The 27,569-nt window shown below is 41.6% G+C and overlaps 1 protein-coding gene across 2 annotated transcripts in view; it reads left to right on the forward strand.

The window, feature by feature from the left end:
• The window catches only part of LRP5 (LDL receptor related protein 5), a 135,810-nt gene that overhangs the window by 7,446 nt on the left and 100,795 nt on the right, over positions 1 to 27,569 (forward strand). For both annotated transcript variants that reach the window (XM_048949683.1, XM_048949684.1), the window contains exon 2: positions 24,091 to 24,487. In XM_048949683.1, coding sequence (XP_048805640.1) covers positions 24,091 to 24,487 — 397 coding nt within the window. The remainder of the gene's footprint in view (positions 1 to 24,090; positions 24,488 to 27,569) is intronic.

Below are 27,569 nucleotides of genomic sequence, written 5' to 3' on the forward strand. Positions count from 1 at the left end.
CTCTGTTGTGCCTGCAGATCAAACCTGTGCTTGTGGCAGGAGTTAGAGTTCGAGGATCTTTAAGGTCCCTTCTAACCAGGGCCATTCTGTGGTTCTGTGCCAATTGAACTTTGAATTGTGTGCTTGACACTTAGTGAGTGTTTGAGGTGTGCTGCCAGGTCTTTGCTACCCAATAAACTCTGACAAACAAGTACTGCAGATGGTTAACATTTCCAGAGAAATTAAATTCTGTCTGCTCATTTTGGCCAGTTTGTGGCCAAAAATGTGATACACATTGCTATTAATTTTCTCTCTGAAGTGTTTTTCTGGCTCTGGTCATTTCCATTGATCATTACTGTCGTCTGACTGTGACTGGAAATGGTACCTGGCTGGGAAAGTCTTTACTTTAAAGGGCAGAGGGTTTACTGTCCAGTTAGCCTAGCTGCTTTTGAGCTTCCTGTACGCTACAAAGGCAACAGAAGGCGATGTGTTTGCTGGGGTTGGGAGGCTGTAGTCCTTCTGCTAGAATGAATCTTGAACGGTTGTGACAAAATCCATGTGCTGGGTGTCTGTTAATGCTGAGGTCATTCTGCTGTTTGCAGATTTCACTGCTTTAAACAGCCTTCCAGACATTTATGGAAAGCGAACGCGTTTTGCCTGAGCCAGAGGCCTGGAAAATGCCAGGGCTTTATTTAGTGACTGGTAGTTGCTCTGAGTTTAAATGTGCTACCAGATAACTCAATTCCCCAGGGCAGAGACGGATTTGCTCATAGTTCTGAGAAGTGCTGACACTGGCAGAAGAAACCTCTTGCAAGGCCTTGGCTGGCTCATGCTGAAGTATGTGCATGGGGAAGGGTGTGAGGTGTTTGGGAAGGGGATATATATGCCATTATATGTCTGTACGTGTGTATGTGTGAGTGTGGATATAATATGTATATATGTTCTTATGTGCTTAAATACTTGGTTAACCAGTTTCTCCTGCTCTGTTTTCTTCTTTCATTCCAGTGGTTGTGTTACTGAATAACCTTCCATTTCTAGGGGGCGGGAGGGGAAATAAAAATAAAAATAAAAAACCCTGCTTTTTGCACAGACTTTGCCTCCATATCTGTATATATGATTTTAAGGAGGAAAGTTTTGCAGTAGCTCAGTGTTGGGCTGGAACTCAGCGTGCCTGGTTTTGTTCTTGGTGTTGCAACTGCAGTCTGTGAACTCCAGCATTGCATCTGAAGAAAGGTGACAGTGATATATAGATGATCTCTCTGAATGGATCGTGGAGTGTTTTACGCAAGAAGCACCTCAGAATAATCTTTTCCTTTACCTATGCTTTTTAAATAACCTTCTGGCAATAAACCCGCTCTGACTGCACTGAATTTCTCTCTCGCTGATGGTGTTTCGTTACAAGAAAATGAGGCTGCACACCAGCAGAACTGTAGGTTGAGGATCCCAGAAAAGGCAGGAAGATGAGTGTTTTATTAACCAAAATTGCATGCATGATCAGTTTTGTGCAGTTGAATCTTTGATCTTGCATATCTATCACCTGACTTTTTATTTTGTAATTCCTGCATGGTGCATCTTTCTCTAGTGTTGGTAGTGTTTCTTCTCAGCCTGTAAGTTGTTCTAGGCAGGGCTCTGGTGTATTATCTTTCTTTCTACCTGCTTGCTTTCTGCTATTTTCCCACTGTCTGAAGAACCACGATTGCTAAAGGCTGTAATGTGTGTAGGTGGGTAATTAAAAACAGTGGTCAAGAGAGCTCTTGGAAACTTGTTGGGTTACTTCTCTGAGCAGGATGATGAGACAGCATCGCTGAATGGAAGAAAAAAAAAAACAAGACAGAAAACCACCACCCTCCTTTTCCTGGCAGCTTGAAGAGCCAGCTTGCTTTCCTTTCAGTGTGTGGTTCTGCCAATGGTGTCTGACCCATAGACTTGGTGAAATTGGAGGAGCTGCAGCATAGTCGATGTTTGAGGGCTGTTTGGCTCTCAGACTCTCGCACAGTGGAGAGAAGATGAGAAGTGCTTTGTTTGTGACTTGTTTCAAATCGCCTCTCAGCTTGTCTGGTCTGTGTTAATGTCTTAATTGTCATTGAACAGATTTAAGTGATCCAGGATTCATTTACCTTGGGAATTATCACCTCAACACATGCAGCCCTTCTCCATCCTGCTGCAATAATTACAGCTCATGGAAAATAACTCTGGCTGCTGCTCCCCAGGGTGTGGAACTGCTGGCATCTGGAGATAGAGCACATCTGTGCTGGTCCTCAGAGGCAGCAGTCAGCCAGCCAGAGCTTATTGCATGCAGGGAATGATGCTGGTGACTTATTGTATCTGAACAATGGCTAGGGGATCCTCATAAGCATTGGCCTCTCACCTCCTCCTGCTTATTCTGAGTCCTTTCTGGTTGTTTTTATTTTTATTTTCCTGAGGAAGTCTGTGCAGTGAGGGAGGGCGTGGAATATTGTTATGTTCTCGATGCAGCCAGCCCAGTACCTCAAGCCACTCTTGCTTCTTGGAACTGCAGCTCCTACGCAGGCAAAAAGCATGTGTACAGGCTGCCAACCCCAGGCAGAAGGCAGCTGGGACGTGCTGGTGTGTGTTTGTGCTTTTCTGGCTGTTAGATTCCGTGGGATTGACATCCTGGGGACATGCAAGGCAAGAGTTTCCTTTTGGAAGGAGGTGCACTTTTGAGAGTGTTCGAGGAATGTTCTTGAGACCTGTTTATGTCACCTTTCTTGTGTGGATTCTAAGGCTTTTATGAGGGAACAAAACTTGCTTCTTCTGAGCTGGAATATGAATTCAAAATTGAGCAGCTATTCCAGAAGAAGTCTCCCAGGAACGCTCTTATTTTAGAATGGTTTCCACACAAAGATCTGTTCTGAAATACTTGACTGTAATTCTTTCCCAGCATTAGGCTTGGAGCTTGTTTCCAAGTATGGTAGCTGCGACTGTGTAACAGGCTCAGTGTATTCAATCTGAATATCTTCTGGTCCCATCGTGATGTAAACTCCTTGACTAGCATGGTTGTTTATAACACACTTGTTTGCATGCTCGTTGACAGCCTTTTAAGACATTCTCGTCCATTAATGCTGGTTTCTGAGGAAGGATGCCTTCTTTCCTGTATTTCTTCTCTGAACACATAGCTAAGGGCTTACAAGAACATCTCTGAGGCCATGTGGGAAGAGTGCCTTCTGGGCACATGTTTCTGAGGTATGACACTTTGTCAGTGCAGAGGTAGATGGAAGGACTACTTCAATAGACAACAGAAAAAGTAATGCTTGGTTTTGGAGTCCATGTGGCAGCACAGGTACGCTCAGAGGAGTGGCAGGAATTTGTTCTTATAAATTCTGCTGTTGTTCTTGAATTTCAGCTGCTTGTCTTTACTGCAGTTCCACAGCTGTTAATGGGGAGGAGACTGCTTTACACTTTCTTTCCAGTGCTCACTTGGAGACACTAACTGCAATTCTTTTTTCATGGTCTGTGTTGGAGACCAAAATGACTCCATGTCTCTCTTTCCTGTTGTGTGATTGCCATTGCTATTGCAAACCACTTTGTTGACAAGACCTCATCACTGCTTCAGTAAAGCTTCATGGCAGTTTGGAGGCCCTGTACCAGCCGGCACTTATGAAATACTTTTGCAAGTTTTCTGCAGTCCCAGGCATCAACAGGTGTGCGAAGAAGATTGCAGGGATGAAAATGCACCATGTCAGCTGCTGTGCTCTGCATTTCAGCTGTATTCAATGCGTTGTCCTGTATAACTTGTCTGCCACTTCTTTGTGAGGCAGAGGCAATGTATTGAACTCTGTAACAGTCTCTAGGAGCTATCCAGAAAGGAGAATTTTGACTTTTTCTTTAAACTGAAATGTTGATATGCAAGAATAAAGCAGTTAAGCTCAGTGGGAGATGGGTAAGCATTACCTGCACACACTTAAGATTGTAAAAAGAAGCTTTAGCACCAGTTTGTTATTATAAAGTCTGAACTAATGTTGGCTGTTTACATAAAGGAGTGGACTTTGCAGGGTTGTTTTCTTATTTAAACATCAGCTGGATGCTGGGAACCAATTACTGTGAGTGTTTGAGTGAGTTGTGTTTGCTTTGTGTGCTTGGCAATGTGTTTCTGTCATTTAAAGCTTTAACAGAACTTCAGAACTGTAAGGTTGGTAAGATAGGTACTCTTTATTTATTAATTATTAGTATGTGTGGAGTCAGGTGTATATGTGGCCAGAATTGAGTGTTCTATTATCTTCACTTGAAGAAGCTCTGACTCGAGGAATAGCGATCAGTTCCAAGTCTCATAATAAATATTGCCTGTTCTTAGAAGGCTCTCTTTTGCTGGAACATTAACAACTAGATGTGTCTGCAGCAGGTAATATTCTGCTCCAGTTTTTCTCCCAGGTCCTGTGGAGCATACATCAAATGTGTGATAGGCTCTTCAGTCTACGCTGCATCTCTTCCAGCTCTGATTCCCCTCGGTGAGCTGGTGTCAGTGGTGCGTTGCTGAGGCAGTCATGTTTCAAAATGCTTCCCCGTGTCCGAAACAGCATGAAACTTTCTGGTTCTGACAGTGGTAAATTCATGTTAAAAACTGATCTCAAAACAAGAATCCCTGAAACTTGTCCATCAGCAACTTCAAAGGGCAGTTTTCCATACAGTTGTAAAATTGGCAACGGCAAAAAAGGCTCCATTTGAATTGCACACAGAACTTTACATGTAAACCCCAAATAGCCCAGAATTTGGTTTATCTGCAAGTTACAGTTTAGATTTTAATTAAGTTTTTCTTCTTCCCTGGAGTCTGACTTGAGATTTAAATTGCATGCAACAAGTGGTTCTCCTTTTGCTTCTTACATGCTATACAAAGGTGTTGTGTTTTTTTTTTTTCTTCCCCTCTTTCTTTCATAACCTTTTTTAAAAAAATAAAAAATAATTGAAACAAGATTTACACATAGGTTGAAGTTGCAGGAGTGTCGTGCCGCTCAGTGGATGGACTAACTTGAAGCGTCCTGTACCCTGTTGGGAACCTCTTCTTAGCTAACTGTGGCTTTAAGCCTGAGCAAAAAGGAATTTGGTTGCAAAACCTGGCATAGTTTAGAAAAAGTGTTTCAAAGGGAGTGTTTTGTCCAGTGGTTCTGGCTTGGGCAGTACCCAGCATCCATATCGTGGTCTGTGCAATGACAACACAAAAATGTGTGGCCACACTGCAAATGAGATTTGGAGGACTGGTTAGGCTGAGAGTAACCTCCTCCCATTACAGACATTACCTTTTGTTTTGTGGGATGGTTTCTCCTCGCTGTGGATTCTTTATTTTTTTTTCCCCCTATTTTTCTTCCTCTCCTTCGTCTTTCCCTAACCGAATTGTTTTCCTGTCTTGGTTTACAGAAGTATGACAGCATAACATACAGCTGGGGAAGGAGAGCTACTGGGTGAAAAGTGATTCAGCCACAGAGACAGCTGTGTGTATTTGTCCTAGCATTGCCTGGAATGAAGTTAATTTTCTTCTTAGTAGTTGGTATGGTGCTGGGTTTGGGATCTTTGATGAACATAGTGGCGATAACACGGTGATGTTTTAGTTGCTGCAGAGCAGTGCTTACACAGAGCAGAGGATGTTTTTGAGAGGGAGCACAGCCCGGACTGCTGACCCAAACTGAATGATGTCCCATGCTGTGGATGTCAGAGGAGGAGCAGGGGATGTTCAAGGTGATGGCATTTGTCTTCCCGAGGAGCCATTTCATGTGATGAACGCTGCTTTCCTGGGAGTGCCCAGACACCTGCCTGCTGAGGGCAGTCAGCAAATGAATTCCTTCAGAGAATCAGAGGTCAGAGGGAGGAGAGAGAGAGACTTCTTCGTGATACAGGGCAAAGTATGATTTAAATCAATTTTTTGTAGACCAATAAAATTGCGATAGTGCAAGACGAACAGTTTAATGGGTGTGACATGCTGAACTTTGAAGGAAGGGCAATGCCACATGTTTCCATGCAATTCAGATGTTACACAGCCTGTGTTGTTTGTTCTCTGTTCTGTTGGCTTTTTTTTAATTCTAAACTCAATGTGTTATTTTTTGCAAGTCTTTAATTGTTTGTTCTGCACCTCATTAGAGACAAGAATGGCATCTTGGAGGATCTTCTGAGGAACACAGAAGTGGAGCATGTGTTTGCATTTACAGAGTGATGTTACAGGGGGTTAATTGTATGGATTTAGCTGTTGTGCAGGAGTAGATAGATGCTTTCCTCTTTGATGTTGTGTTGTTCTGTGGTGTGTCTGGACAATTACTGCATGAGATGAAACTTTTGGTTTGAAGGCTTCAATTTAAGTAGCCTTAAGAAATGTTAGGTGTCATCTGATGTCAAGTCTTATTACCATATTGAGCATGTGTCTGCTCATGCACGCAAGTATGTGTTTGGCTATGTGTAAGAACATACAAGGCATTTGAGGGTTTTATAAGGGAGGGAATGTAATGCTGTGATTTGAAGACACCTTTTTATATATTTATATATATTCATATATAAATATATATTATTTATTTAGTTTTTCACACAGAAGGTGGTGTCACATTGGGACAGGTTGCCCAAGGAGGATGTTGATGCCCCATCCCTGGAAGCATTGAAGGCTAGGCTGGATGTGGCTCTGGGCAGCCTGGTCTGGTGGTTGGTGACCCTGCACAAAGCAGGGAGGTTGGAACTAGATGATCATTGTGGTCCTTTTCAACCCAGGCCATTCTGTGATTACTTACTTCCACTGTGTTTGCTCTGTGTCATGCCACTGTGGCAGGAAGCAGAGGTTGCCCCAGCTGAGCAGGTACGTCAGACTGAGGTGCCCTAAGCTTGGGATGGGAGCGAAGGGCTTCTGTCAGCTGTGCTTCGAGTCCCTGCTTGTTTGTGTGGGCTGGGTTGGTTTGTTTGTTTGTTTTGGTTTTTGTTCTCAGGAGAAAGCTGAGTTTCGTAAAAAGCAAGTGCTTTTGCGGTCTAGTTTACATCTAGTCTTTGGTGAAGGTAGGTTTGCCTTTAGTTTTCAGTACTCTGGTCGGTCAGCCTTCCCTCTCTGTTAGACAGTGTTACCAAAGCTGAGTGGGTGCAGGCACAATCCTCAGTTTTCTTGTGATTCATTAATGAATTTTGAGATGATGGTGTTGTTTTCTTTGTAAATTCACAGAAACCTTTTGTTTGGGTCAAAATATATTTTGAAGGAAGTCTTCCCTGCCTGCAGTGTATACAAAGAGCAGCTCTTGCCCTTCACTTGTAAACATATGGGTTAAGCTATGTTCATATAAGCCCCTGTTGTATTTTAAGAAGGTAACTTCTGTGTTCAGTCATTATGGGTCATACCAGGAGGAAGTTACTGATCGGCACACCGTTGTTTGCTGCATCTATTTCGTGTTTATCAGCAACCCCTCACTGCAGAAGGTTGTACAGAAAAGGTTAAAATGAAGTTGTTAATTTCTCACCATGCACGGATGTCTGGCATGTTGAATGTATCATATCTGTCACCTCTCTAGGCTGGAAATATGGCTTTTAGGCTGTGGGTCTCTGGCTTTCTCTATTAAATGGCACGCTTTTTATTAAGGAAAAAATATGTATGTAGAGGGGGGGCAGAATCCACAACACTGCAACTTCAGTGTGCTCTGCAACAACTAGACATAGCAGAGATGTGAAAGTTGGTTGCAGTAAGCTTTCTGTGCTTAAAGGGCATTGGCTGGGGCAGTAATGCTCTGGCTGTGAGTCGTGCTGTGTTAGATGCAAGGCAGTGCACTGCAGCAGTAAGTGTATTATCTGTGTTGTACCTAAGTTACACTTCCCTGTTTGGCTCCTGAATCACAGCAGGATATTTTTTCCTCCTTTTTTTTTTTTTTTTTTTTAATTTCTGAAGCATAGCATGGAGTTGGAAGTGTTTGCTGAGTTGTGCTTGGTGGTGTTTGTGAAAGTACTGGATGTTTTCCAGACACAAAGGGAGATTGCTTCCTGCTCTGAGAGGCGTGCAGTCCGCAGTTATGTCTGCGCTGCTCAAACAGGTGTAGTTATTACATTGATAAAGCAGTCTTGCTGTAAAAATCCTGATAGAGTTAGTGCAGCTCCGTGCAGCTGAACAGGTGAGGAGTGAAATAACGACACTGGCTTTTCACTCACTGTAGGAGTTTCCTTTTCTCTTCTGGCGTTTTGGCATTGAAAAAGCAGGTTACATCTCAGTGTAATAATTACATCTTTCTCTTTAGCTTGGTGGATGCATTCAAGTAGGATAGAGGAAAGGGTTACCATGTGCCAAACATAATGAGATCCCTGACAGCCACGGGTTGTTTAAGTTATGCTTGTTTTAGTGTAAATAAATGCATTTTGCTCAGCCCTCCATGATGCTGCTTCCTTGTGTAATGCTAATAGGCTTGTACCCTTCCTCCTGCAGAAAGAAGGGTTACTTTGCTGACTTAATGAACTAATAAAAAAGAACAAACAAAACCCCCACCGGTGGATGTTTTGTCACCTGTGTTCTATGAGCAGATTCAGAATTTGTGTTTTAATTATTTGTGGCAAAACCACCTGTGTTCCCATTTCCCTGCCTATCCTTCCAGCAGTGTGCTGCTTACGCTTGTGGTCTTCTGATTTTGGAGATGGGCCAGGTGTCTTTTGATTACCAAAATGGCAGCTTGTATCCTTGTTTTACTTTGATCTGACAGTGGCACTTGTTTCTGTTTTTCTTTCTCTTCCCCCCCCCCCTTTTTTTTTTTTCCTTCTGCATTTGGAGCAATTGCTCTGTAGTGTAACCTGGGAGTTGTTTCTTTTGGTACTTTAATTTTCTGAAACCAGAGAATAGAGAAGGTGGAAAAAACATTTAGTCATATTTCTCTTGATGCATTGTACATCAGGATCCATGTGCTATTTGCAGTACACCTTATCCAGGCTGCTTAAGGGTTGGGAGGGTTGGATGACTAAGATCTTCCCTAATCCATTTGCCATAGGAAATGTGTGCCTTTCATTATTCTAAACTTTGGACAATTTTAGTTGGATAATAAAAAATAAAAGGCTTATTCTGGCTAGACAGAAACCATGGTTATGGTTCAGTGCTTCACTTGGCTCTTGTGGGTTCTCATCTTGGCTCTGCCATGGGTTGCAATGGGCAGCCACAGGCAAGACCCTTAATTCCAGCCTTCTGTGGGCTTCCTTGTGTTCTTTGTCTTGTGTATCTAAACAGCAAGTTCTTGCTGTTGGCAGTCTTTTACAGTATGTCTGCATCATATCATTCAGGGTGAGAATCTCCATTCTGACTTCTAGCTGTTACCATAAGGTATTGTGTAAAGCTTGTGCTTTTTTTCTTTTTTTCTTTTTTTTTTCCCCTCCCCATTTTTTCCTTTCAGTGGAACTTACTGAAATTCCTTTTCGTTTTAGACCTCTTTTATGGGGAACTGAAAGCTTTTTAGACGTGCGTTTCCTTTCTTGCTTGGGAAAGGGAGATATGTGTTGGGTTAAAACAATACTTAGGCCTGACTGTTTATACAGGTGGGAAAGCATTTGGGCAGAAGAGAACTTCTCAGAGTGAACTGGGAAGAGAAAAATAACTTTTTTTTTTTCTCCCTTTTAACCTGATGATGAAGTAGAGGTTCACAGAAGCTTTCTAGTGTTTGACAACTTCGTGGCAGCTCTTCCTCTCCATGCAACAAAGATGGTTAGTTTCTTATGCCAGTAGCAAGTCATTAAGACTGAGTTGAAAATTTCAACAGGTATGTAGGTACAACTTAAAAAGAACGGAATAAAAATCAAAGATGAACTGTAATTTATTGTAGCTCTATATTAAAATGTTCTGTAATCATGATCTTGTGAATACGTGGGTGGCTGGATTGGTGGTCAGACATCAAATTTGCATTGTCCATAGCTGCTCACGTACTTCAGAACAAAGGCTTAACTTTTCTCTGGAGCCTATTAAACAGACTGATGTTAATTTTGTTTGTTGTTTGCTTAGACTGTGTTTGTGTTGATCTATTCTGATGTGAAACTTAAGAAACAAATGGCTTCAGCTTTATATGAATTTGTGTTCACCCTGTTACTCTGTCTTTGCAAAGTGGTGAATGGTGAGTGAATTGCTTATAGAATTATGCTTGACCCTGAGGACTGCAATAGGAATGGATGTACTTGGGGTCATGGTACTGGTAAACCACTTGATAGATTATAATTTAATTTCCTTTCTACCAGACAGCCTTGCACAACCACTGTTTAAATATTGCCACACTTTGCATTGATTCTGAGAAGTTGTTTCATACCTTAGAGATTTATAACATACTAACATATTTTTTCTAATAGAGCAGGGCACTCCTTTCAATTCCATAATAGTGTTTACCGTTTTCAAGCCACACTAGGGCTATCTGTCAGTTGATTCAAGGCAGTTGTCTTCGTGCGAATTAATATGGCACTGCACATGTAACCACAAACACTGGAAACAGTCTGTCCATTGAGATTTCTGGTATTTTCTGATTTTAGAATAAGCAGAAGCAGCACTGAAGTAGTCTCTTACGTGGTATTGCAGTTGAGCTTTGCCAAAATGGATAAGTGCAAGGGCAGTGCTTAAAAATAGGGATGGGGATGTGGCAGGAGAAAACCATACTTGGATGTTTCACATTCTGTGATGCAGAGTACATGGCAATAACTTTGCTGTTGTTATTTCAAACGTAGTAGGCATCTATTCCTCCCCAGGCTTGGTGCAATCTTAGAACTGTAGGAAAAACTGAAGATTTGTCCTTATACATAAACTTGTTTAAAAAAATGCAGGTGAAGGGGTTTCTTCCTTGAATGCCAGAACTGGTTTTGTTTTGAGTAACAGGTCGTGAACGGGGGGAAAAAACCCATAGTGTCCCCTTTTAGATTCTGGATGCCAAATGTGTGTGAAGGGAGCAAGGTCTCTTTCTGGGTCATTTGGTTGTTGGGTTGGTTTTTTTTTTCCAGTTTATTTTATTCCTCCCTGGTTTGGCAGACGGCTGTCTAGCCAGTAATAGTAGATTATGCAGCGATGGTGGTTCCAAAATCTTAATGGATAAAATAGTGGTTCTACATCATTTGGAAAATTTGGCTTGCAAATTTTCTCCAGGACTTGGACTAATACAGGCTTGACAAAGGTATGCTTGTTTCTGATCGGAATTGTTTCCAATTTCTAGCTCGAGTTCCAGATGTTACATTAACTCCAAAGGACACAAATCTTAAAATAAAAAGCTGAAAAAGACTTTTTCCTTTTTCTGCACTAAAGGTATGATACGCATCCTTGAAAATCTAATATAAAACTGCTTGGAAGTAACATGTTCAAGATTGAACTGGTGGCAAATGCTTTTTGTTGCAACAAAAGTATAGTCATGTCAGACTCAAATGTAAGTTCTACAGTATGACTTATTGATCTTTTAACAGCTAAAACATCTTCCCAAGTAGAACCATCTTGTTAAGGGAAACCTGACACATGGTGCTGTGCTTTAGAAGGTAGGAATAGGGAGAAGGTTTGGTGGCAGGTTGTGGTAAGGACTTTTGACTTTTGTGCAAATTGGAAGGCTGTCTTGTAGTCAAATACTCAATTTTTGTTTGTTTTGGTGATTGCTTGTTGGGAAGGAGAGTGAATGCAAGATGAAGTGAAAAGGGTTATTTAAGATAATGAAAACTGCAGTACCGTGCTTGTATTTATATCATGAATAATACTTAATTTGCTTCCTCTACTGTAGTGCACACATACTGCAATCTACTCGGAGCTTTGTAAATCACTCCTTGCTGGAGATGATTCTGCCTCAGCCAAGAACGTTGATTAACTAAATACATTCCTTATGGCTCTTTTTCTTTTCCTCTGTGAGGCCAGTGTTTGTCCTGCTGGAACGACATGAAGGAATTTTTTTTTTCTTTTTTTCTGCTGTCTTCTGTATTATTCTATAAGTCTGATTGTAATTGAGTGTTGTGGAGGCAAAGTCATGACACTCCTGAAAACCTAGCTTTTTCTTCAACATCTGGTCAGAAATGGCTGGAAATGAAATTTTGAACACAGATTCTCTAATGCTTCTTCAGCTTGTTGCCAAAAGTTTGCCAAGGGTCTGAAAAAAAATTAAAAATCTGACTTAATTTTGTGTTGAAATGGTCATAGCAAACGGAGTAGAAGTATGCTTCCAGTGTTCCTTAGATTAAAAAAGGCATCAGTTCTTAAGATTTTCATCGTCTGGGTGGGATTATCAATTCTTCTTAGTACCTCCAATTTATGCTTTCTGAGAAAGTGTTGAATCATGCCCATTTATCTTGCTTTAATTGAAAGAATGCATGGAATAGTTTTGCAATTGTGAAGTTTATTTCATTTGGTTGTTAATCTATAGTAGAGATCTAAAAGTTGTCTTGCAAGCGAAGCAGTGGAGAGGGCAAAGGAGGGAACCTACTCATTGTGTTGCATGAGGTTTTGCATTGCCAAATTCAGTTGGTGAAGGACTGTAAAAATGCATGATGTGCATGTTTGCTGTATAGAATTTTGAAAAATGCTTGTGTTTTTTTTTTTTTTTTTTTTTTTTTTTTTTTTAACCCCTAAATTAAATCTCAGGCTTAAATTGTTGCTGACTTTGTGAATTATGAGTGTTTCAGTTGGTTGTGAGAGGTGCCATAATGCTGTTGCATACAGCTGTTTCCACAGATTGTGGAGTCACTGTCCCTGGAGGTGTTTGTGAACCATAGAGTTGTGGTACTTAGGAACATGGTGTAATGGGATTCTTGGTCACGGGTTGGTGGTTGGACTAGATGATGTTAGAGGTCTCTTCTAGTCCTTCTCCTTCTATGAGCAGCCAAAGGGTCTGTAATACAGAGCAATAAAGTTACAAGCTATGCTCTCCAGCCTGGCTGAGGAAACATAAAGTAGTGTCTGGGCTATGTGTCTCAAAAATGTTGCATTTAAGGATGTTTCAAGAAAAACAGTTGTCATTCCTGTACCTCCAGCATCAAGCTGGCTCTCCAAATTTGAGTGCCTGTAGGTTATATTCAAAAAAAGGCAGATTCTATCAGTCTGTTTGTAACTATTTTTGTTGGTTGTGTGTTCAGGAATTTGGCCTCAGAATACCTTGTTTTCTTGAAATAGGTGTTGAACGTCTGGATATTCAAAACTGAAGAAAATCTGGGAGAAAGTAGAAAAGTGGGGCCTTGGAACCTTAAAAAAAAAAAAAATTAAATAGGAGCTATTTAAGATTTTTATTTTTTTATTTTTTATTTGTTTGCAGGTGACTAATTCTAAGTGTGATCTCATGGTTATTTGATTTGTTGGTGTCTGTTTTTTCCTGTGATACATAGCCATGGGTAAAGCCCAGACATGGGTGATGTGAGAAACATGGCCGAGGTGAGGCGGCACCGAAACGAGGCCGAGAAGGTGGCACTGAGACTTGGAAACAAGTTCTGGGCATGCTGGGGTCTGTAATAGGCAGGAGAGGAAGCTAGAAGCCACGTGGCTTGGTGGGAGAGGCCTTGCCCTTGTTGCCCATCTCTGTGTGTTTTCTCCTGTCAAAATAGGCAGGTTTTCCTACAGATGCACATGAGAGCTAAACTCTGCTCAAAATGCAAGAAGGACCTTTACAGGTGGCTTTGTGCCTTAAATATACCTATGGTGACACAGAGAGGTTTGCTTTACTCCTGCAGGAGGTAGAGAAAGCCTTTAATGTTGCATTAGGTTTTCATTTAATACGTACTTTAGCTGGTGCTACAGTAGATTAAAAAGCCTTTGTTCATCAACACTGGGTTGTGAAAGTTCTGGGATTTGCTGTCTGTATTTATGCTGGGATTTTCAGTGAATCTTTGGCCTTCATCACTGAAATTTCATGGTAGTTTTCAGTTCAAACACCCTTGGAACTCAGTGCAGGTTGAAATCTAACCAGTACCAAACTCAGCAGTTGACTTTTGAGCAGTGTGTGCTTTCACAGTGGTAGTTTTCAGAGCTTGCTATTAATTCCCACTTGGAAGAAACTTGTCCTGATCCCAAATAGACACCGTATTTGCTTTAAAACTGTCATGTACATTGTACTTCTTCAGAAATGCTACACTTAAAATCACAAGTTGCAGCAGAACCCTCAGGAGAATAAACACGCTGTTGTGAACTTGTTTGCTTTTTGCTATGTTGAAACTGAAAAATCCTATGGCTATTTTAACCTCTGTAGAATGCACAGATGGGAAACCTGAGGTCAGGAAGAGGTGGAGGTTCAGTCTGCAGAGATATTATCTGTTTAACATTAGCTAGACAGAATTGCATGAGATTGCAGTCCTCACAACTGTTTGGCTGAATACCAGTTGTGCATTACATACAGAGAGATAGCCGAGAGCCAGGAGTTTTGCAATAATGTTTAGAAATTTCCTCTTTTTTAACGAAACAGACCAGATGAAAATTGCTTTCTTTTCCAGTGAATTGTGTTCTCTAAATAAAACAGCTGAAGTGCTTGCAGGTCTTGTCTAATGCATATCTGAGCGACTTCATCTACGTTTCCCTAAATCTCTGCTGATACTCAATTTTTTTGTTTAGTTATTCAGCAGCTCTCTAAACACGTTCTGCGTGCTGCTTGGTGGTCCATGCCGTGTTGGCTGCTCGCATGGGCTTGGCTGTCCTCCTTCCCAGCTGCTGAACTCTGCTCGGAGATGATGAAATGTGCTGTTCCGTGTAACTAATTTCAGTATTTGCAACAGGGATATTAAGGACAGTCTGAGAGCTATTGCCTTGTGCACCAGGAGGGCAGTGCATGTGGTGTGCTTAATGGGTGGTCTGTGGGAAAAGAAAGAAAAGTTTGAGGAACCCCCCCTTGAAAATATGTCCATAGGAAAATGATCTTAAAGGCACACAGAGGGCTTGTCTCCAGCCTCTGCAGAGGTGGGAGCATGCTGGATTATGCCCACCAAATTCAGTGGTTTGCCTTCTCTGGTATGTGAAAGCTTTTTACTTGAAGTAGGTAATGTAATTAATGGTGGAAGCAAGAGAAAACAATGAGTAAGTTCAGAGTGTGCTGTCGGAAAGTTTCAAAACGCTTCTTACCCTCCCGGGGAATCTGAACCAATCCAAAGTTTCAAAGAAGGAATGAGAAAAGAATAAAGGAAAAAAAAAAGGGGGGGGGGGGGGGGGGGGGGGAGGAAATTAAAGGTGGCTTTAGATTTGTTCAGAGAAATCCTTTCATGCCTTTCATCCAGGGGAGGTGAACTAATTCAGGCCAGTTGAGATGAAATCACGTATAATCAGAGCACCATATTTAGCTGTGAATTGTGATGTTAGCAGTAACAAGCCACAGGTTGCCAAACAAAATCAACATTAAATTCAGTCTCGTCTTCATAAAACACTGCTGTTTTTGGGGGGAGAATCCTGCACAATGCAGAAAATATCACAAGATCTTTAAAAAGAAACACAAAACAAAACACCAGGATCTTGTTGTTTATTTAAAAAGCATCAAACAACAAAAGCTGGCTAGCAGTTTATCTTGGTATGTTATCATAACATTTGAATGTTAATGTTTGATAAATGTACTGAATGCATCGGTCTTGAGTGGCTGAGAGGAGCAGTGGTGTGGCTGTGACATTACTGGGATAAGTGTGTGTTTTTCCTTGTTGCTGAGTGCTTCAGGGCACGCAGATGAAACTCCTTTGCTGGGGTGAGGAATGGTTGTACTAAAATTGTTTCTGAGGAATGGCTATCCAACTTCATTCAGACATCACCTCTTGCAGGCAATTCTAAGCTTTTGTAGGACGTTCTGGTATCTTTGGTGCATGTTTTTTCTCTGCACCCCATCTGTGCTGAGAAAAAAGACAAAGCCTGGACAGGCATAATGTCTTCATGCCCTTTGTTCTGTCACTGAGAGTACATGATCTTCATCCTCTCCTAAAAGCTTTTACTGCTTGGGGTGTTACTTTGCCCCTCTTTTTCTCCCTGCCTCCCCAGCACAGACAACAAACTCTTCAATTGTTCATGGCTTTTCTGAACCCACTAAACCTTTTCTTTACCCTTTTTTGAGGGTCCTTTGCAACTTGCTGCTATAAAACTATATTTCCTTTAAGCTTGTGGGTTGTTTGTGTCTTTCCTGCAACATATGTGTGCCTAAAGCTGTTTTACTTCTTGTAGGTGTGTTGGTGGATGAGCAGCCTCTCGTTGCAGCCTAATGGCAAATAGATGGCTAAGGTCCTAGATGTCTTCTAGTGTTTAGCAGTGATGCTCGATATAATACTTAACATATATAATAAAAACTGGTATCAAATAGGTTTGTGTTTTGGGGTGCTAGTGCGGATTGGATTGCTTTGCACTGCCTTAGGCCTAGTGTGACCATGCAAACAACTGATTGCATAGGCTTTTAAAGAAGTTAAAGAAATGCTTGATGTCTGCTACCTGCTTTGTGTATAAGTATGGGATATTCTTGGTGGTTTAAAATAACACCCTGAGTTTCAGACCTCAATCACACTTGAAAATAAATTAATTCTAAAGGAGAAGGGAATTAGTGTCAAATGGATTTACCTAGATGGTTAGAGGAGCAGGGTATGGGCAAAGGAGTGCATCTTCCTGTTGAAGTGGGAAATGAAGCTGTCTGTCTCTGAAGAGCTGTGCCCTTACAGCTCATGGACCCACGCACTCACTCCCTGACTCACAGAGGTGTTGGTGGCAGGGATGAAAGGCGTAGCGCGTTGTGGAGCCTTCTGCTGGAAGTGCCTTGTGAACAAGCATTAGCTTGGCTTTCTGACAACCTCCTGGGATGATTAACAGCTGAAGGAAGGGTAAGTTTGTAGAGGGTGATCATTTTTTTCTTTTAATTTAGTTAATTTTTTTTACAAATGAAGCAAGACGCATGCTGCTGAAGCACCTGCCTAAGTCCGCTGAGGTGGTAAATGTGGGAGTAGAACTGAGGAGCCCTGGTTTTGAGCCACCTTGACAAACTGCTCCCACCTACCTCTGTGTTGCAGCAGCAATATTCTTTCATTTAGTAATTACAGTAGGAATTCACCTTATCTAGAATAATGGGTTTTGAGGATGAAAGTCGCAGTCCTCTATTCTTTGGACTGTGTCTGGCATGTTTAAACTCGGATTGAATATGTGCAGTGTGTACAGGAAGATCAACATTTAATCTATCTTTTTGAAGTTGGTGATCAATGGATTTCAGATTCTCTGCAGCAACAGCAGCTGCCAGCAAAAAGAACTGGGGTTCGGAATACAGAGCTTGGGGTTTTTAAGGAAGAGAAACTATTTTTTTTTTTCTTGAGGAATATATAGCAACTGCATTAAAAGAGTAAAATCAACTGGTGACTTTGTGGGATTTGTATATGCCATTCTCTTCTTGCTTAGCTAGGTGCTGGATTTATTTAAAGAGGTGGGGTTGGCAAAACTTTTGGTTCTCATCTTTTCCATGCATGAGTGTTTCTCCTTTTTACCTTCTTCCCTGTTGTGTTGTTGGTAGTAGTGTTGGTTTTTTTTTTTTATGGTTCTAGTAGCCTCATGAGCTTCCTGCTGTCACCAGCTGCTGTCTCTCACCCCTTGAGCTAACCCATGAAAAATAGGGATAACACTCCAAAGGGTCACGGCATGTGGAATAACTTCCTTCGCTGAATGTTTGGAAGCAGGCTTATGCTTCGTATAAGAGGCCTAGTTTCCGTGTGTTCCAGAAGAATTAGAGCTGAAAAAGAAGAGGGATCACTTAAACAATTCTGTGATTCTATGCTGAGATGGAAGGGAGCCTTGAAGACCACCTGGTCCAACACCTCTGCAATAAACAGGGATACTTACACTAAATCAGCCTGACCTTGGTTGTCTCCAGGGATAGAGCATCCACCATGTCTCTGGATAACCTGTGCCAGTGCCTCAGCGCCTTTATTGTAAGAAACTTCTTCCTTATATCTGGTCTAAATCTCCCTCTTTTGGTTTGCAGCCGTTTCCCCTTGTCCTATCACAGCAGCCCCTGCTAGAGAACCTGTCCCCTTCCTTCTTACAGGCCCCCCTTTAGATACTGAAAGGCCTCTAGAACAGTTTGTCCTCTAGAACTGGTGTTTATCTGTCGGCTTTAGAGCTGGTGTGACCCTACTTACATGCTGTCTCTATACAGCAGCTGTTTTTAACTCTAGAAAGTTGATGCATGCATGCTGGCCCTGTATCCCCTCGTAGTGTTTCCTTAAGACTGTACACACTTGGGTGCAAAACTTTTGACGTGTTTGTTTTTGCCATCTTGTGTGCCTGTGGCAGCGGGTGTGGGGGTTGTTTTTGTTCCATGGTAATGAGTGTTTTTGTGGTTTGGGACATTGACTGCTGCAAGAATTATATACTCTTCTCCCTGTCCAGCACTACAGACAGCTTAACCACAGATGTCTCCTGTGCGCTTGTCCTGCTAAGAATTGATAGAATATTTAAAATACAAGCTGTTGCCCGTGCTGTTATTTTGTGTAGCTGTGTTAGTTAGTATGCTTCTTAAAGTGAGACCTTGGTTCTGTGTTGTAAGCCAGGCTCCCAGATCCTTGGTCACTTCTGTTAAAAGCACAGCCGAGCCTTTCCATGACCTTTAGCCCAGTTAAGTGTTTGAAGAAAGGTTAAGCAAGGCTTTTCCCTTGTGCTATACATAGGGTTTTTGCTCTGGAATTGTCATGTCTTCTTCAATTGTAAGGGAATGCAGACAAAATGTAGGCATGTCAACAAGTACAAAACGACGATATAAATATGACTGTTTAAAACTGGATAGCCTCAGCCTGTCCTAATAGAACTACTGGATCTTTGCAGCAAACTGGTGATGTACTTTGCTGTCAATTCTTAATGATCATCTTCGTCTTAATACGTAAATGAGTGTCAAACTGGTTTTCAGAACTATTACTGAACCAACAGCTATTTCTGAAGGTCACAATTGAAGTGCAATTGCCATTTTTTTTTCACATACTCGTACAATGGCTTGGGTTGGAGGGGACTTTAAAGCCCACCCAGTTCCACTCCCCTGGGCTGGGCTGCCCCCCACCCATGCACCCATCCAGCCCAGCCTTGAGCACCTCCAGGGATGGGGCATCCACAACCCTTCTGGGCAGCTGTGCCAGGGCCTCACTGCCCTCTTGCCTGCTAACATCTAGCCTAAGTTTTCAGTATTTTAGTTTAAAGCCATTCCCCTTTGTCGTATCACTTAGTAAGATAAGGATATAAGTAAGGGAGCTGTTATAGACTGCTAAAACTCACATGTGTATAGTGATCAACGAAATGTATTGTATAGTAGGACCATAATTCCTCTGTTTTTTTGTATGCACTGGACATCTTTTGTGGTGCAGGTAAAAACTATTCTGATTCCATAGTTAAATCCACCTAACACAGAGGACAGGAGGTTTGCCAAGAGCATTCAGAAGATCTGTAGCAAAGCTGGAAATTGAGCCCAGGCTTGATCCCTACTCAGGCTGCTGAGGACTGTTTTCAGACTGGTTAATGAACTGATGGGAAGCTGTATTTTCACCCTCTTGTGCAATATTCTTGCATGTAAATAGCTCTGTCATAAACGCAAGGGTGTGTTTTCCAATTAGCAGATCACTAGCAAAATGATGTTTGTTGAGTGTAGTATCTTTCTAGAATGAAGTGATGTTCTGCAGCTATTGTGTGATTGTAGAATTGCTACAAATCTGTACGTAAACTGTAGCAGTTTAGGTTGTTATCTGTGTACATTTTGTTTGATATTTCATGGGACTTCAGGTTCTCTTTTTGCTTTATCAGAGGATTATGAGCTGCAACTATGTATGGAAGTTTTAAATATTGCCTATTATGGCAAAATATGAACTGTTCTAGATTTGCTGAAAGAGAGGACAACTTTTTTTTTGCCATCTATGTAAAAATTTTGCCTTTTCATTTGGGTGGTAATAGGCTGCATGTAAACAGCTTGTCCTTCACGTTCATCATCGTAATGTTTATTCTTTTTCTCTTTTCAAAATAGAAGTTGGTTTCCTTTTTCAGGCAATTTGCAGTTGTCAGGAGCATTGCTGATGAAAATAGAACGTAGAACTCAGCATTCCTTTGAGACCCTTGGGACTTGCTAGCCGTGAAATAATTTCTCAAGCAAGGTTTCTTGCGTCTTGTTGTTTAACACAGATGAGTTCATTTGAAGGTCAGCGCTAATCAAAGTTGTTAGTCTTTGGAGTCCTCATCATGTCTCTCCCTTTCCCCACTGTCCCTTAGTAAAAAGAGGTTTCAAAGAGCCTGGAGTGGGATGCAAAATGAGCTGACCACATATGGATTTTGTATACAGCCTGTGGTGTCAATGTTTATAAGTTACTGCTTCCACTCAGACTTCTGTAGAAATGCATTGGTGGTTCAACAGAATAAACATGACTGAGTTTATGGGGTGAAGAAGTTGGAGACAGTAGTAAGAACAGAAATTGTTATTAACTGGCTTTCCTGTTGAGAGTTTTACAGTAGACTTATGAAGATGAAATCATAAAATGGTTTGGGTTGAAGGGGACCTCAAGGACCACCTAGTTCCAGCCCCCCTATCATGGGGGAATCTTCGAGTCCCTCAAGGACTCGTGTATTAGTAGGACAGGATGAGTCGAGGTTGGTTTTCACGCTCCTGGAGATGAACCTTCTGTTCTACGCACAGGTGGAACTGAAAATTATTGTTTGCCATGTGTTGGTGGGATGATCTTGAATCTACAGGGTGGTAGGTGGTTTGGTGATGGCATAGCAAATTAAGTGTTTGGTCAGCATAATTAGTTTTGTTGCTTTTTGAGCTTTCTTTGGTTTCTCATTCTAATGTCTGGGAAAAAAAAGGCTAGAATAATACTGAGAATGAGTGTATCTTTGGAATTGTTAAGCTGTTGAGTTGGTTATTCTATGAAACAAACTGCTCTGAAGCACTTGCTAGCATATTAGGGGCCTGAGCTGAGGCATGGAGCAAATTCCTCTCTGTCCCCCATCTCTGAGCAGAAAAGTCAGTGTGTTTGGCTACCCAAAGGAACCCAGCCCTTGGCTGTAAAGGACTGATGATATGTATAAAAATAATTGTCTTACCGGTCTTTCTTGAATCCTGTCTACTTTGGTTGCCCCTTGCAGATTTACTGCTTGGTCTCTGAGAAAGTTGGAAGTTTGCAAAATTCTGTGAACTTCTGTTATTTCAGAGATTGTATTTGCTTGATGCTGATGTAGAGTTAACAAAGCTGCCTTTGCCTGCTAGTGAGCTGTCACCTGCAGCTGACTCAGAGTTCTTACCTAAGGCAAGAAATGCAAGGCTGTGGAAACACATTTAGCCTGTCTTCTGACTTTGGTCAAGATGACCTGTGGTTTGTCAAGTTGGGAGAGCTTCTATTTCTTCAGCAGCAGCATTACAAGCAACAAGCAGTGTAAGCAGTGTTCCTTTTTTTTTTTTTTTTTTTTTTAATCACTGCTTTTATTTTTTATATATTTTATATTTTTTGCCTCCCTGCCAGCAGTACTCTAATAGGACTGTGTGATGAGATCTGCAAAATGTGGTCAGAATAAAACAGGATAGTGAGAAGGAGTGGAGAAGTGAATATAACTGGCAAAATCTGTCAAATGTATTTGTTTATTCTTCCCTGAAGGAAATGAAATTCTCATTTGTTCTCAGAAAGGATGAACTCTGTGCATCTTTCAGTAATCGATCAGTTTACGTCAGTGTGCAAATGCAGTAAAATCTTAACACAATTGCAAGCAGGTCAGTACAATTTCCCTGCTGGGTGTTCATAGGGAACACAATGCATCTGTTCTTCAATCAGGACAACTCCAAAGCACAGAAGTGACAGTCAGCGCAGTAGTTAATGTGTTATCTGTATGCTGTTGTCCTGCTGTGTGCATCAGTGGGGAAGAAATTTCTTGAAAGTGATGGGGAACTGGGATAATATTGATACTGATTGGATTAGACATTGTTCATGTCTGATCTTTAGTTAAGAAGCTGTTGAGTTCCTCTGCTGTTCATTGGACTTGATGTTTCAGGTTGCTTTTTCCATTGTAGCAGATTTATAATGGCTTTGGTGTCGAAATGTCTACATGAGAACTTGTCCCTTCGTATTCCTTAAAACGTTGTGGGGACAATATATGTCTTGTCTGTAGACTTTTTATGCATTTAGTCTTTGGCTGGATATGGGACAAGCTTGGTAAGGCAATTATGCACAAATGAAAAATTCTTTGCCCCAAAGAACTTGTGACTTAAACAGAGCGTGCTAACATCAAACTTTCCAAGTGTTCAGATGGTTTGGTATAGTGCCACTTAAAATAGACATAGCTTTGGGGAAACAATGAGTTGCAGAGAGGAAACCAAGCATTTTGCATTCTAAATGTTTTTTCTTCTGGTTTCAATAACTACTAACCTGTTGGGTTTTCATGATATCACTGGCGCTTTTAAAAATGGCAGAGGGAAGGACGTGGCAAGTTAGGAAATGAGATGGGAACGTTACCAGAACTTTGTTTCTTAACAAATAATGATCTTCAAGCTATGTAAACTTCTGAGTTACAAATGCTGTAAGGAGGGGGGGAAAAAAAAAACAGAGGCATTCTCATTGAAACATTCGTGTTAACAATTGCCGGTGTCTTTGCTGTCCAAGACTCTCACCAAAACCAGCAGCTGATTTAAATTTTCCTAATTACTTTCATCAGTATAGACTTCCTCCAAGACAGAAAAGTAAAGCCACCTCTTTCCTGGCTTGGGGGGGGAAAAAGGCCATGCAGAACATTAATAAAAGGCTGAGTTTTTATGCATGTTTTTAATTTCATTTGATGTTGAGTTGCAGGTTCTAACTGAGGCCCTTGGCCTGCACGTAAATACATGAACTGCTGTCACGAATGTGCTTCACTCAGGCCTGTGCAGTGGCATGTATTCTCCAGTGCACGTGGAACCAGAGTTTATGGGAAAAGCAGTCGTGTGATGGGCTGCCTGCATCACGGACGTGCGACTCAGAGCTTGTTGAAGTGCCTTCTTTTTAAAGGACAGGAGGATCTAAATCTGAAAGACAATATCAAGAGCTAATCCTCATCTATTAGATTCAGTAATGTGAATTTGAAACCAGAGGTATTTATGTCACAGGCTTGAAGTCACAGAAGATGAAATAACATGTCTGCCATTGCTGCTCTATGTGAGTGGCAAGCTTATGCAACTCTGCTGGATGTACGCTGGAAGCAGAAGCATTGGTTAAAATGATGACACGTGAATCAAGAGTAAGCAGTCAGCTGATGGAGGCCTCCAGCCACTGCTGTTTGATGTAGAAGAATTGGGGTGGAGTGGGGAAGGGTACTGGGGTTCAGGGTGAAAAAAACAACAAGGGCAAATAGAAATTTCATGGCATACAATCCCTACCAGGCTTCAGCCATCTGCAGAGAGGCTGAGGGAGCTCCATTCCTTCCAGCAGCCAGTGGCTTTTTCTGAATGCTGGCATTCTCCTAAACAGCTGCTGGTGTATGCAGCCATGCCTGGCACAGTGACATAATTGAGATTAGTGACATAGTGGGATTGAATCATGCCCTTGCCAAAATCTACCCTTTACCTCACTCCCCGTCGCTTTTGTTCTCCCTTTCCTAGAGTTTTGTAATACTCTGTGGGGTGGGAGAGGCTTAGTAGGCACTTGGTACAAGCATTTCAGTTTGTGGTACCTAGAATGGCTAGCTTCCAACCTGCTACTTAAAAGGCATCAGGACTTGTCTTCTGTGTGTCTTTCCAACATTGTGAGAAGCTTTAAAACATGAAGAATTTGTTCTAAACCTTGGTCATGAATTATCTGAGGAGAACCTATGCCACGTGATTTGGGGCACTCGCAGTTTAATTGGGGAGTGTGCGTACAGCAGCAAAGAGTTTTGGGTTTGTTTTTGTTTTTCTGTATAGACAAGATGTCAATATTAACACTGGAAATACCTTGCCTGTTGGTCTCTACTTACTTAAATGCTCAACTCACCTGCTAATATGTAAGAATGAGTTCTAAATTAGTCTGTCCTGAATTGTCAAAGGGCCTCTGTCTGAAGGCCCTGTTGTGGGTAAGAAATGGGGTCTGCCCATCCCTGTCTTCTTTTTCTGATGAATAGAAGCAATAGGTTATGGGTGTTGTGCATTTTTCTCTTCCTTGCTGCTTCTGCTGTAGTGCCTGACCTGTTGGTGTACTTATACTCAGCGCTCTGACTGATGCTAATAATAGATGCCAATAGTAGATGCCAATAATACTGATATGTTTTTGTTTTTTCTTCTGTAGCGTCTCCCTTCCTGCTTTTTGCCAACCGTCGGGATGTTCGACTCGTGGATGCTGGAGGCACAAAGCTGGAGTCCACTGTGGTGGTCAGTGGTTTAGAGGATGCTGCTGCGGTTGACTTCCAGTATTCGCAAGGCATCGTTTTCTGGACAGATGTGAGCGAAGAAGCCATCAAGCAAACTTATATTAACCAAACTGGGAATGTGGTGCAGAATGTCATCATTTCTGGTCTGGTTTCCCCGGATGGCCTGGCATGTGATTGGATTGGGAAAAAACTTTACTGGACAGATTCAGAAACCAATAGGATAGAAGTCGCTAATCTCAATGGAACATCTAGAAAAGTCCTCTTCTGGCAAGACCTTGATCAGCCCAGGGCAATAGCTTTGGATCCAGCTCATGGGTAAATATTAATTTGACTTAAATGCTTAAATGGATACGGTGGTGATTTATGTTGGTTTTTTAGTTCTGGGAAAGGAACACGGTCTTTTGTTTTAGTTTACATTTTCCCAAGGTATTTTTCTCAAGATCTATAACTGAACATATGTTTAAACTTAAATATTTTGTGGCAAGAAATGACAGCCCAGAGCCAAAAAGAAAAATATAGCTGCTCTTAGGTGCCAAGTCAAATACTCATTTGGTATGATTGCCTAGCGTATTCATTACACTTCTGAAAAGCAATTAATTTTTCAAGCCTTTTTTATTGTTATTCCCTCGGTTGTCTTGTCTGGTAAGTTAATTTTCATTTGATATGGGATGTCTAATGTGTCTAGTCAGCAAGGTGTGTATATCTCTATGAGTCAAAATAGAAATTCTCTCTAGCTATGCTCTGGTGAATGAAACCAGGATATTTTTAAGCGGTGATTTTTGAACAATTATGTTTACTCTGGCAACTGAAAGAACCCAGGTAATGTCAGGGGCTCCTTATGCTCTAAGACAACCAGGTTGGGATGTAATAAGAGAACAGGCTGGATGAGTCACTGTGGCTGACCAGGTGCTCGTAGTGCTCTTGAAAGTACTGGTGTTTCTTTATAGTTTTGCTCTTTTCACTACCCCCATTTCTGCACACGTGCTGTTTGCTACTGTATGCACGAATAGTGCTGATGTTGTTCACTTTGTGCCCCATATTAATTGCAGTGATGTCTGGAAGTCTGCTATGCTAGCACTGCAAGTGTCCCCTGCTGCTCAAAGAAATCATACTGTATATGGTGGAGGAGCAGCAAAGCTCACAAGCAAGGCTATTTGTTTTCAATCTACTGTCATTTGTACTTTTTCTAAGAAGTTTCTTTATCTTCCTCATCTTCGGTATGTGTGGTTAGGTTTTTTATCTTTAAGAAAATCTAACATCAGCTGACATTTTCATCAAGCCCATCCTCTTTGTAAGAGGATGAGTTAATACAAGGGCTAAGGATAAACCACAAATATAGAGTGATATTATTGTATATTGGCAAAATGGAAATCACTGCCTTGGGAGATGGGCATTTTCTGGAGGAACCACCTTCTTCAGGTGTGTGAGAAGTGAAAACTGAAACTAAGCAGTGTGATCACTGTATTAGCAACTGCTGTACTGCAGACTGGAACTCTGAGAGTTTATTTTTGCAATGATCCCTGCATAATGCTTTCCAGATGCATGGATGGAATTATGGATACATTTATGATTAATATATGAAAGATGCACAGGTACTGAGTGAAACTATGTGTACCCAGAGAAATAAAATCCTTAGTGCTGTTGACAGGCCAAGTGCTGGAACTGCTTGTATTTCCCAGGTAACTGGTAGAAAGAGAAGTTATAATCAGTAAGAGGAAAAGTGGAGTGACTATGTTGGATTGCAGGGCTTTCAAGGGGGATCTTATCCTCTTAAATCCTCACTTCGCTTCTGCTACTCTTGCCTTCAGTTGAAAGGAGAAAAGGGAAGAATTGACCTACAAGGGTCAACAAATTTAATGTAAACCTATTGCTTGGGTTTAGGCCACCCAGTTGGGATGGTGATGCTGATGAATTATTCTCTAAAGAATTCAGAGATACCTCCAGATCAAATGCCCTTGTCCTTATGGGTGACTTCAGCTTGTCAGCCATTAGTTGGGGATACCACATAGGTGATAGAAACCCTGAACTTGTGTGGGACTTGCTGTTCCAGCTGGATGCATACAAGTCTATGGAGCATGATGGGATTCGTGCCAGGGTACTGAAAGAGTTGGCTGATGTCATTGTGAGATGTCTCTCGATTATTTTTCAACAGTCTTTGGAATCTGGAGAGGTCTCAGTAAACTGGAAACTGTCAAATGTTGTCCTAGTTTTCAAGCTGGGCAAGAAAGAAGACTTTGGTAATAATAGTCCTGTCAGTGTCACTTTGGTGCCTGGCAAAATTAGGGAAAACATTGTTCTGAAAAGTTTGCTTACTGAAAAACATCTGAAAGTGCAGTCATTGATCACAGCCTGTCCAGGTTCATGAGGGGGAAGGCCCTGTTTAACAAACTTAATCTCCTTTTATGACCCACTTAGTTGCCTAAGGGAAGCCAGTTGATACAGTCTTCTCAGATTTTTAGCAAAGTTTACTATAGTTTACTGTTTCTCACAATATCCTTCTGAACAAAACGTCCAACACAGACAAAAGCAGAGTGCAGCGTGTGAACAGTTGGCCGATGGTTTGAGCACAAATGGCTGTTGTAAATGTTGTGTAAACACAAGGCTGGCAGCCAGTCACTGGTGGGGTTCCACAGGACTCCATTTCAGGGACTGTTCTTTTCAGCGTTTTCATCAATGACTTTGGTAATGTATTTGAAAGTATATAAAGTAGGTTTGTGAAGGATACTAAATTAGGAGGGATTGTTGACTCCCTTGAGGGTAGAGAGGCCTTGCAGAGAGGTCTTGACAAATTGGAGGGCTGGGCAATTGGCAATCACGTGATGTTTAACGAGAGCAAGTGCTGGATTTTGCCCTTGGGATGGGGCAGCCTTGGCTATAGATACAAACTAGGGGACATGAAGCTGGAGAGGAGCCCCACGGGGGGGGATCTTGGATTCTGCTTGATGGCAAGTTTTATGTGATCCAGCAGTGTGCCCTGGCAGCCAGTATGGTCATCTGTACTCTCAGTTCTTCACCAGAGGGCAGTGGGCATGGAACAGACTTCCCAGGGCCATGGCCCCAAGCTGCCAGAGTTCAAGGAGCATTTGGACAACGCATTCAAACATGGAGTTTGACTTTTGGGTGGTCCTTTATGGAGCCTGGAGTTGAACTTGGTGATCCTTCCAACTCAGGATATTGTATGATTCTGTAGTGTCTGGCTGGCATTTTGTAAGTGGATCCAGTTCTTTACCTTTTGATTGTTTTCTTTAAGGTAGCTTACATATTAGTCACGGTGATGCACTTAATGCCTTATTAGGTGATCTGTGACTGCTTTGAAAAACTGATGGGATTAATTGGGGATTTCTGATAGCGTATTACTCCTGAACTAGGTTAAATGCAAGAGTACTGTTCTTAGTAA

Source organism: Lagopus muta, chromosome 6, assembly GCF_023343835.1.
Source record: "Lagopus muta isolate bLagMut1 chromosome 6, bLagMut1 primary, whole genome shotgun sequence".
NCBI classification, from domain to species: domain Eukaryota; kingdom Metazoa; phylum Chordata; class Aves; order Galliformes; family Phasianidae; genus Lagopus; species Lagopus muta.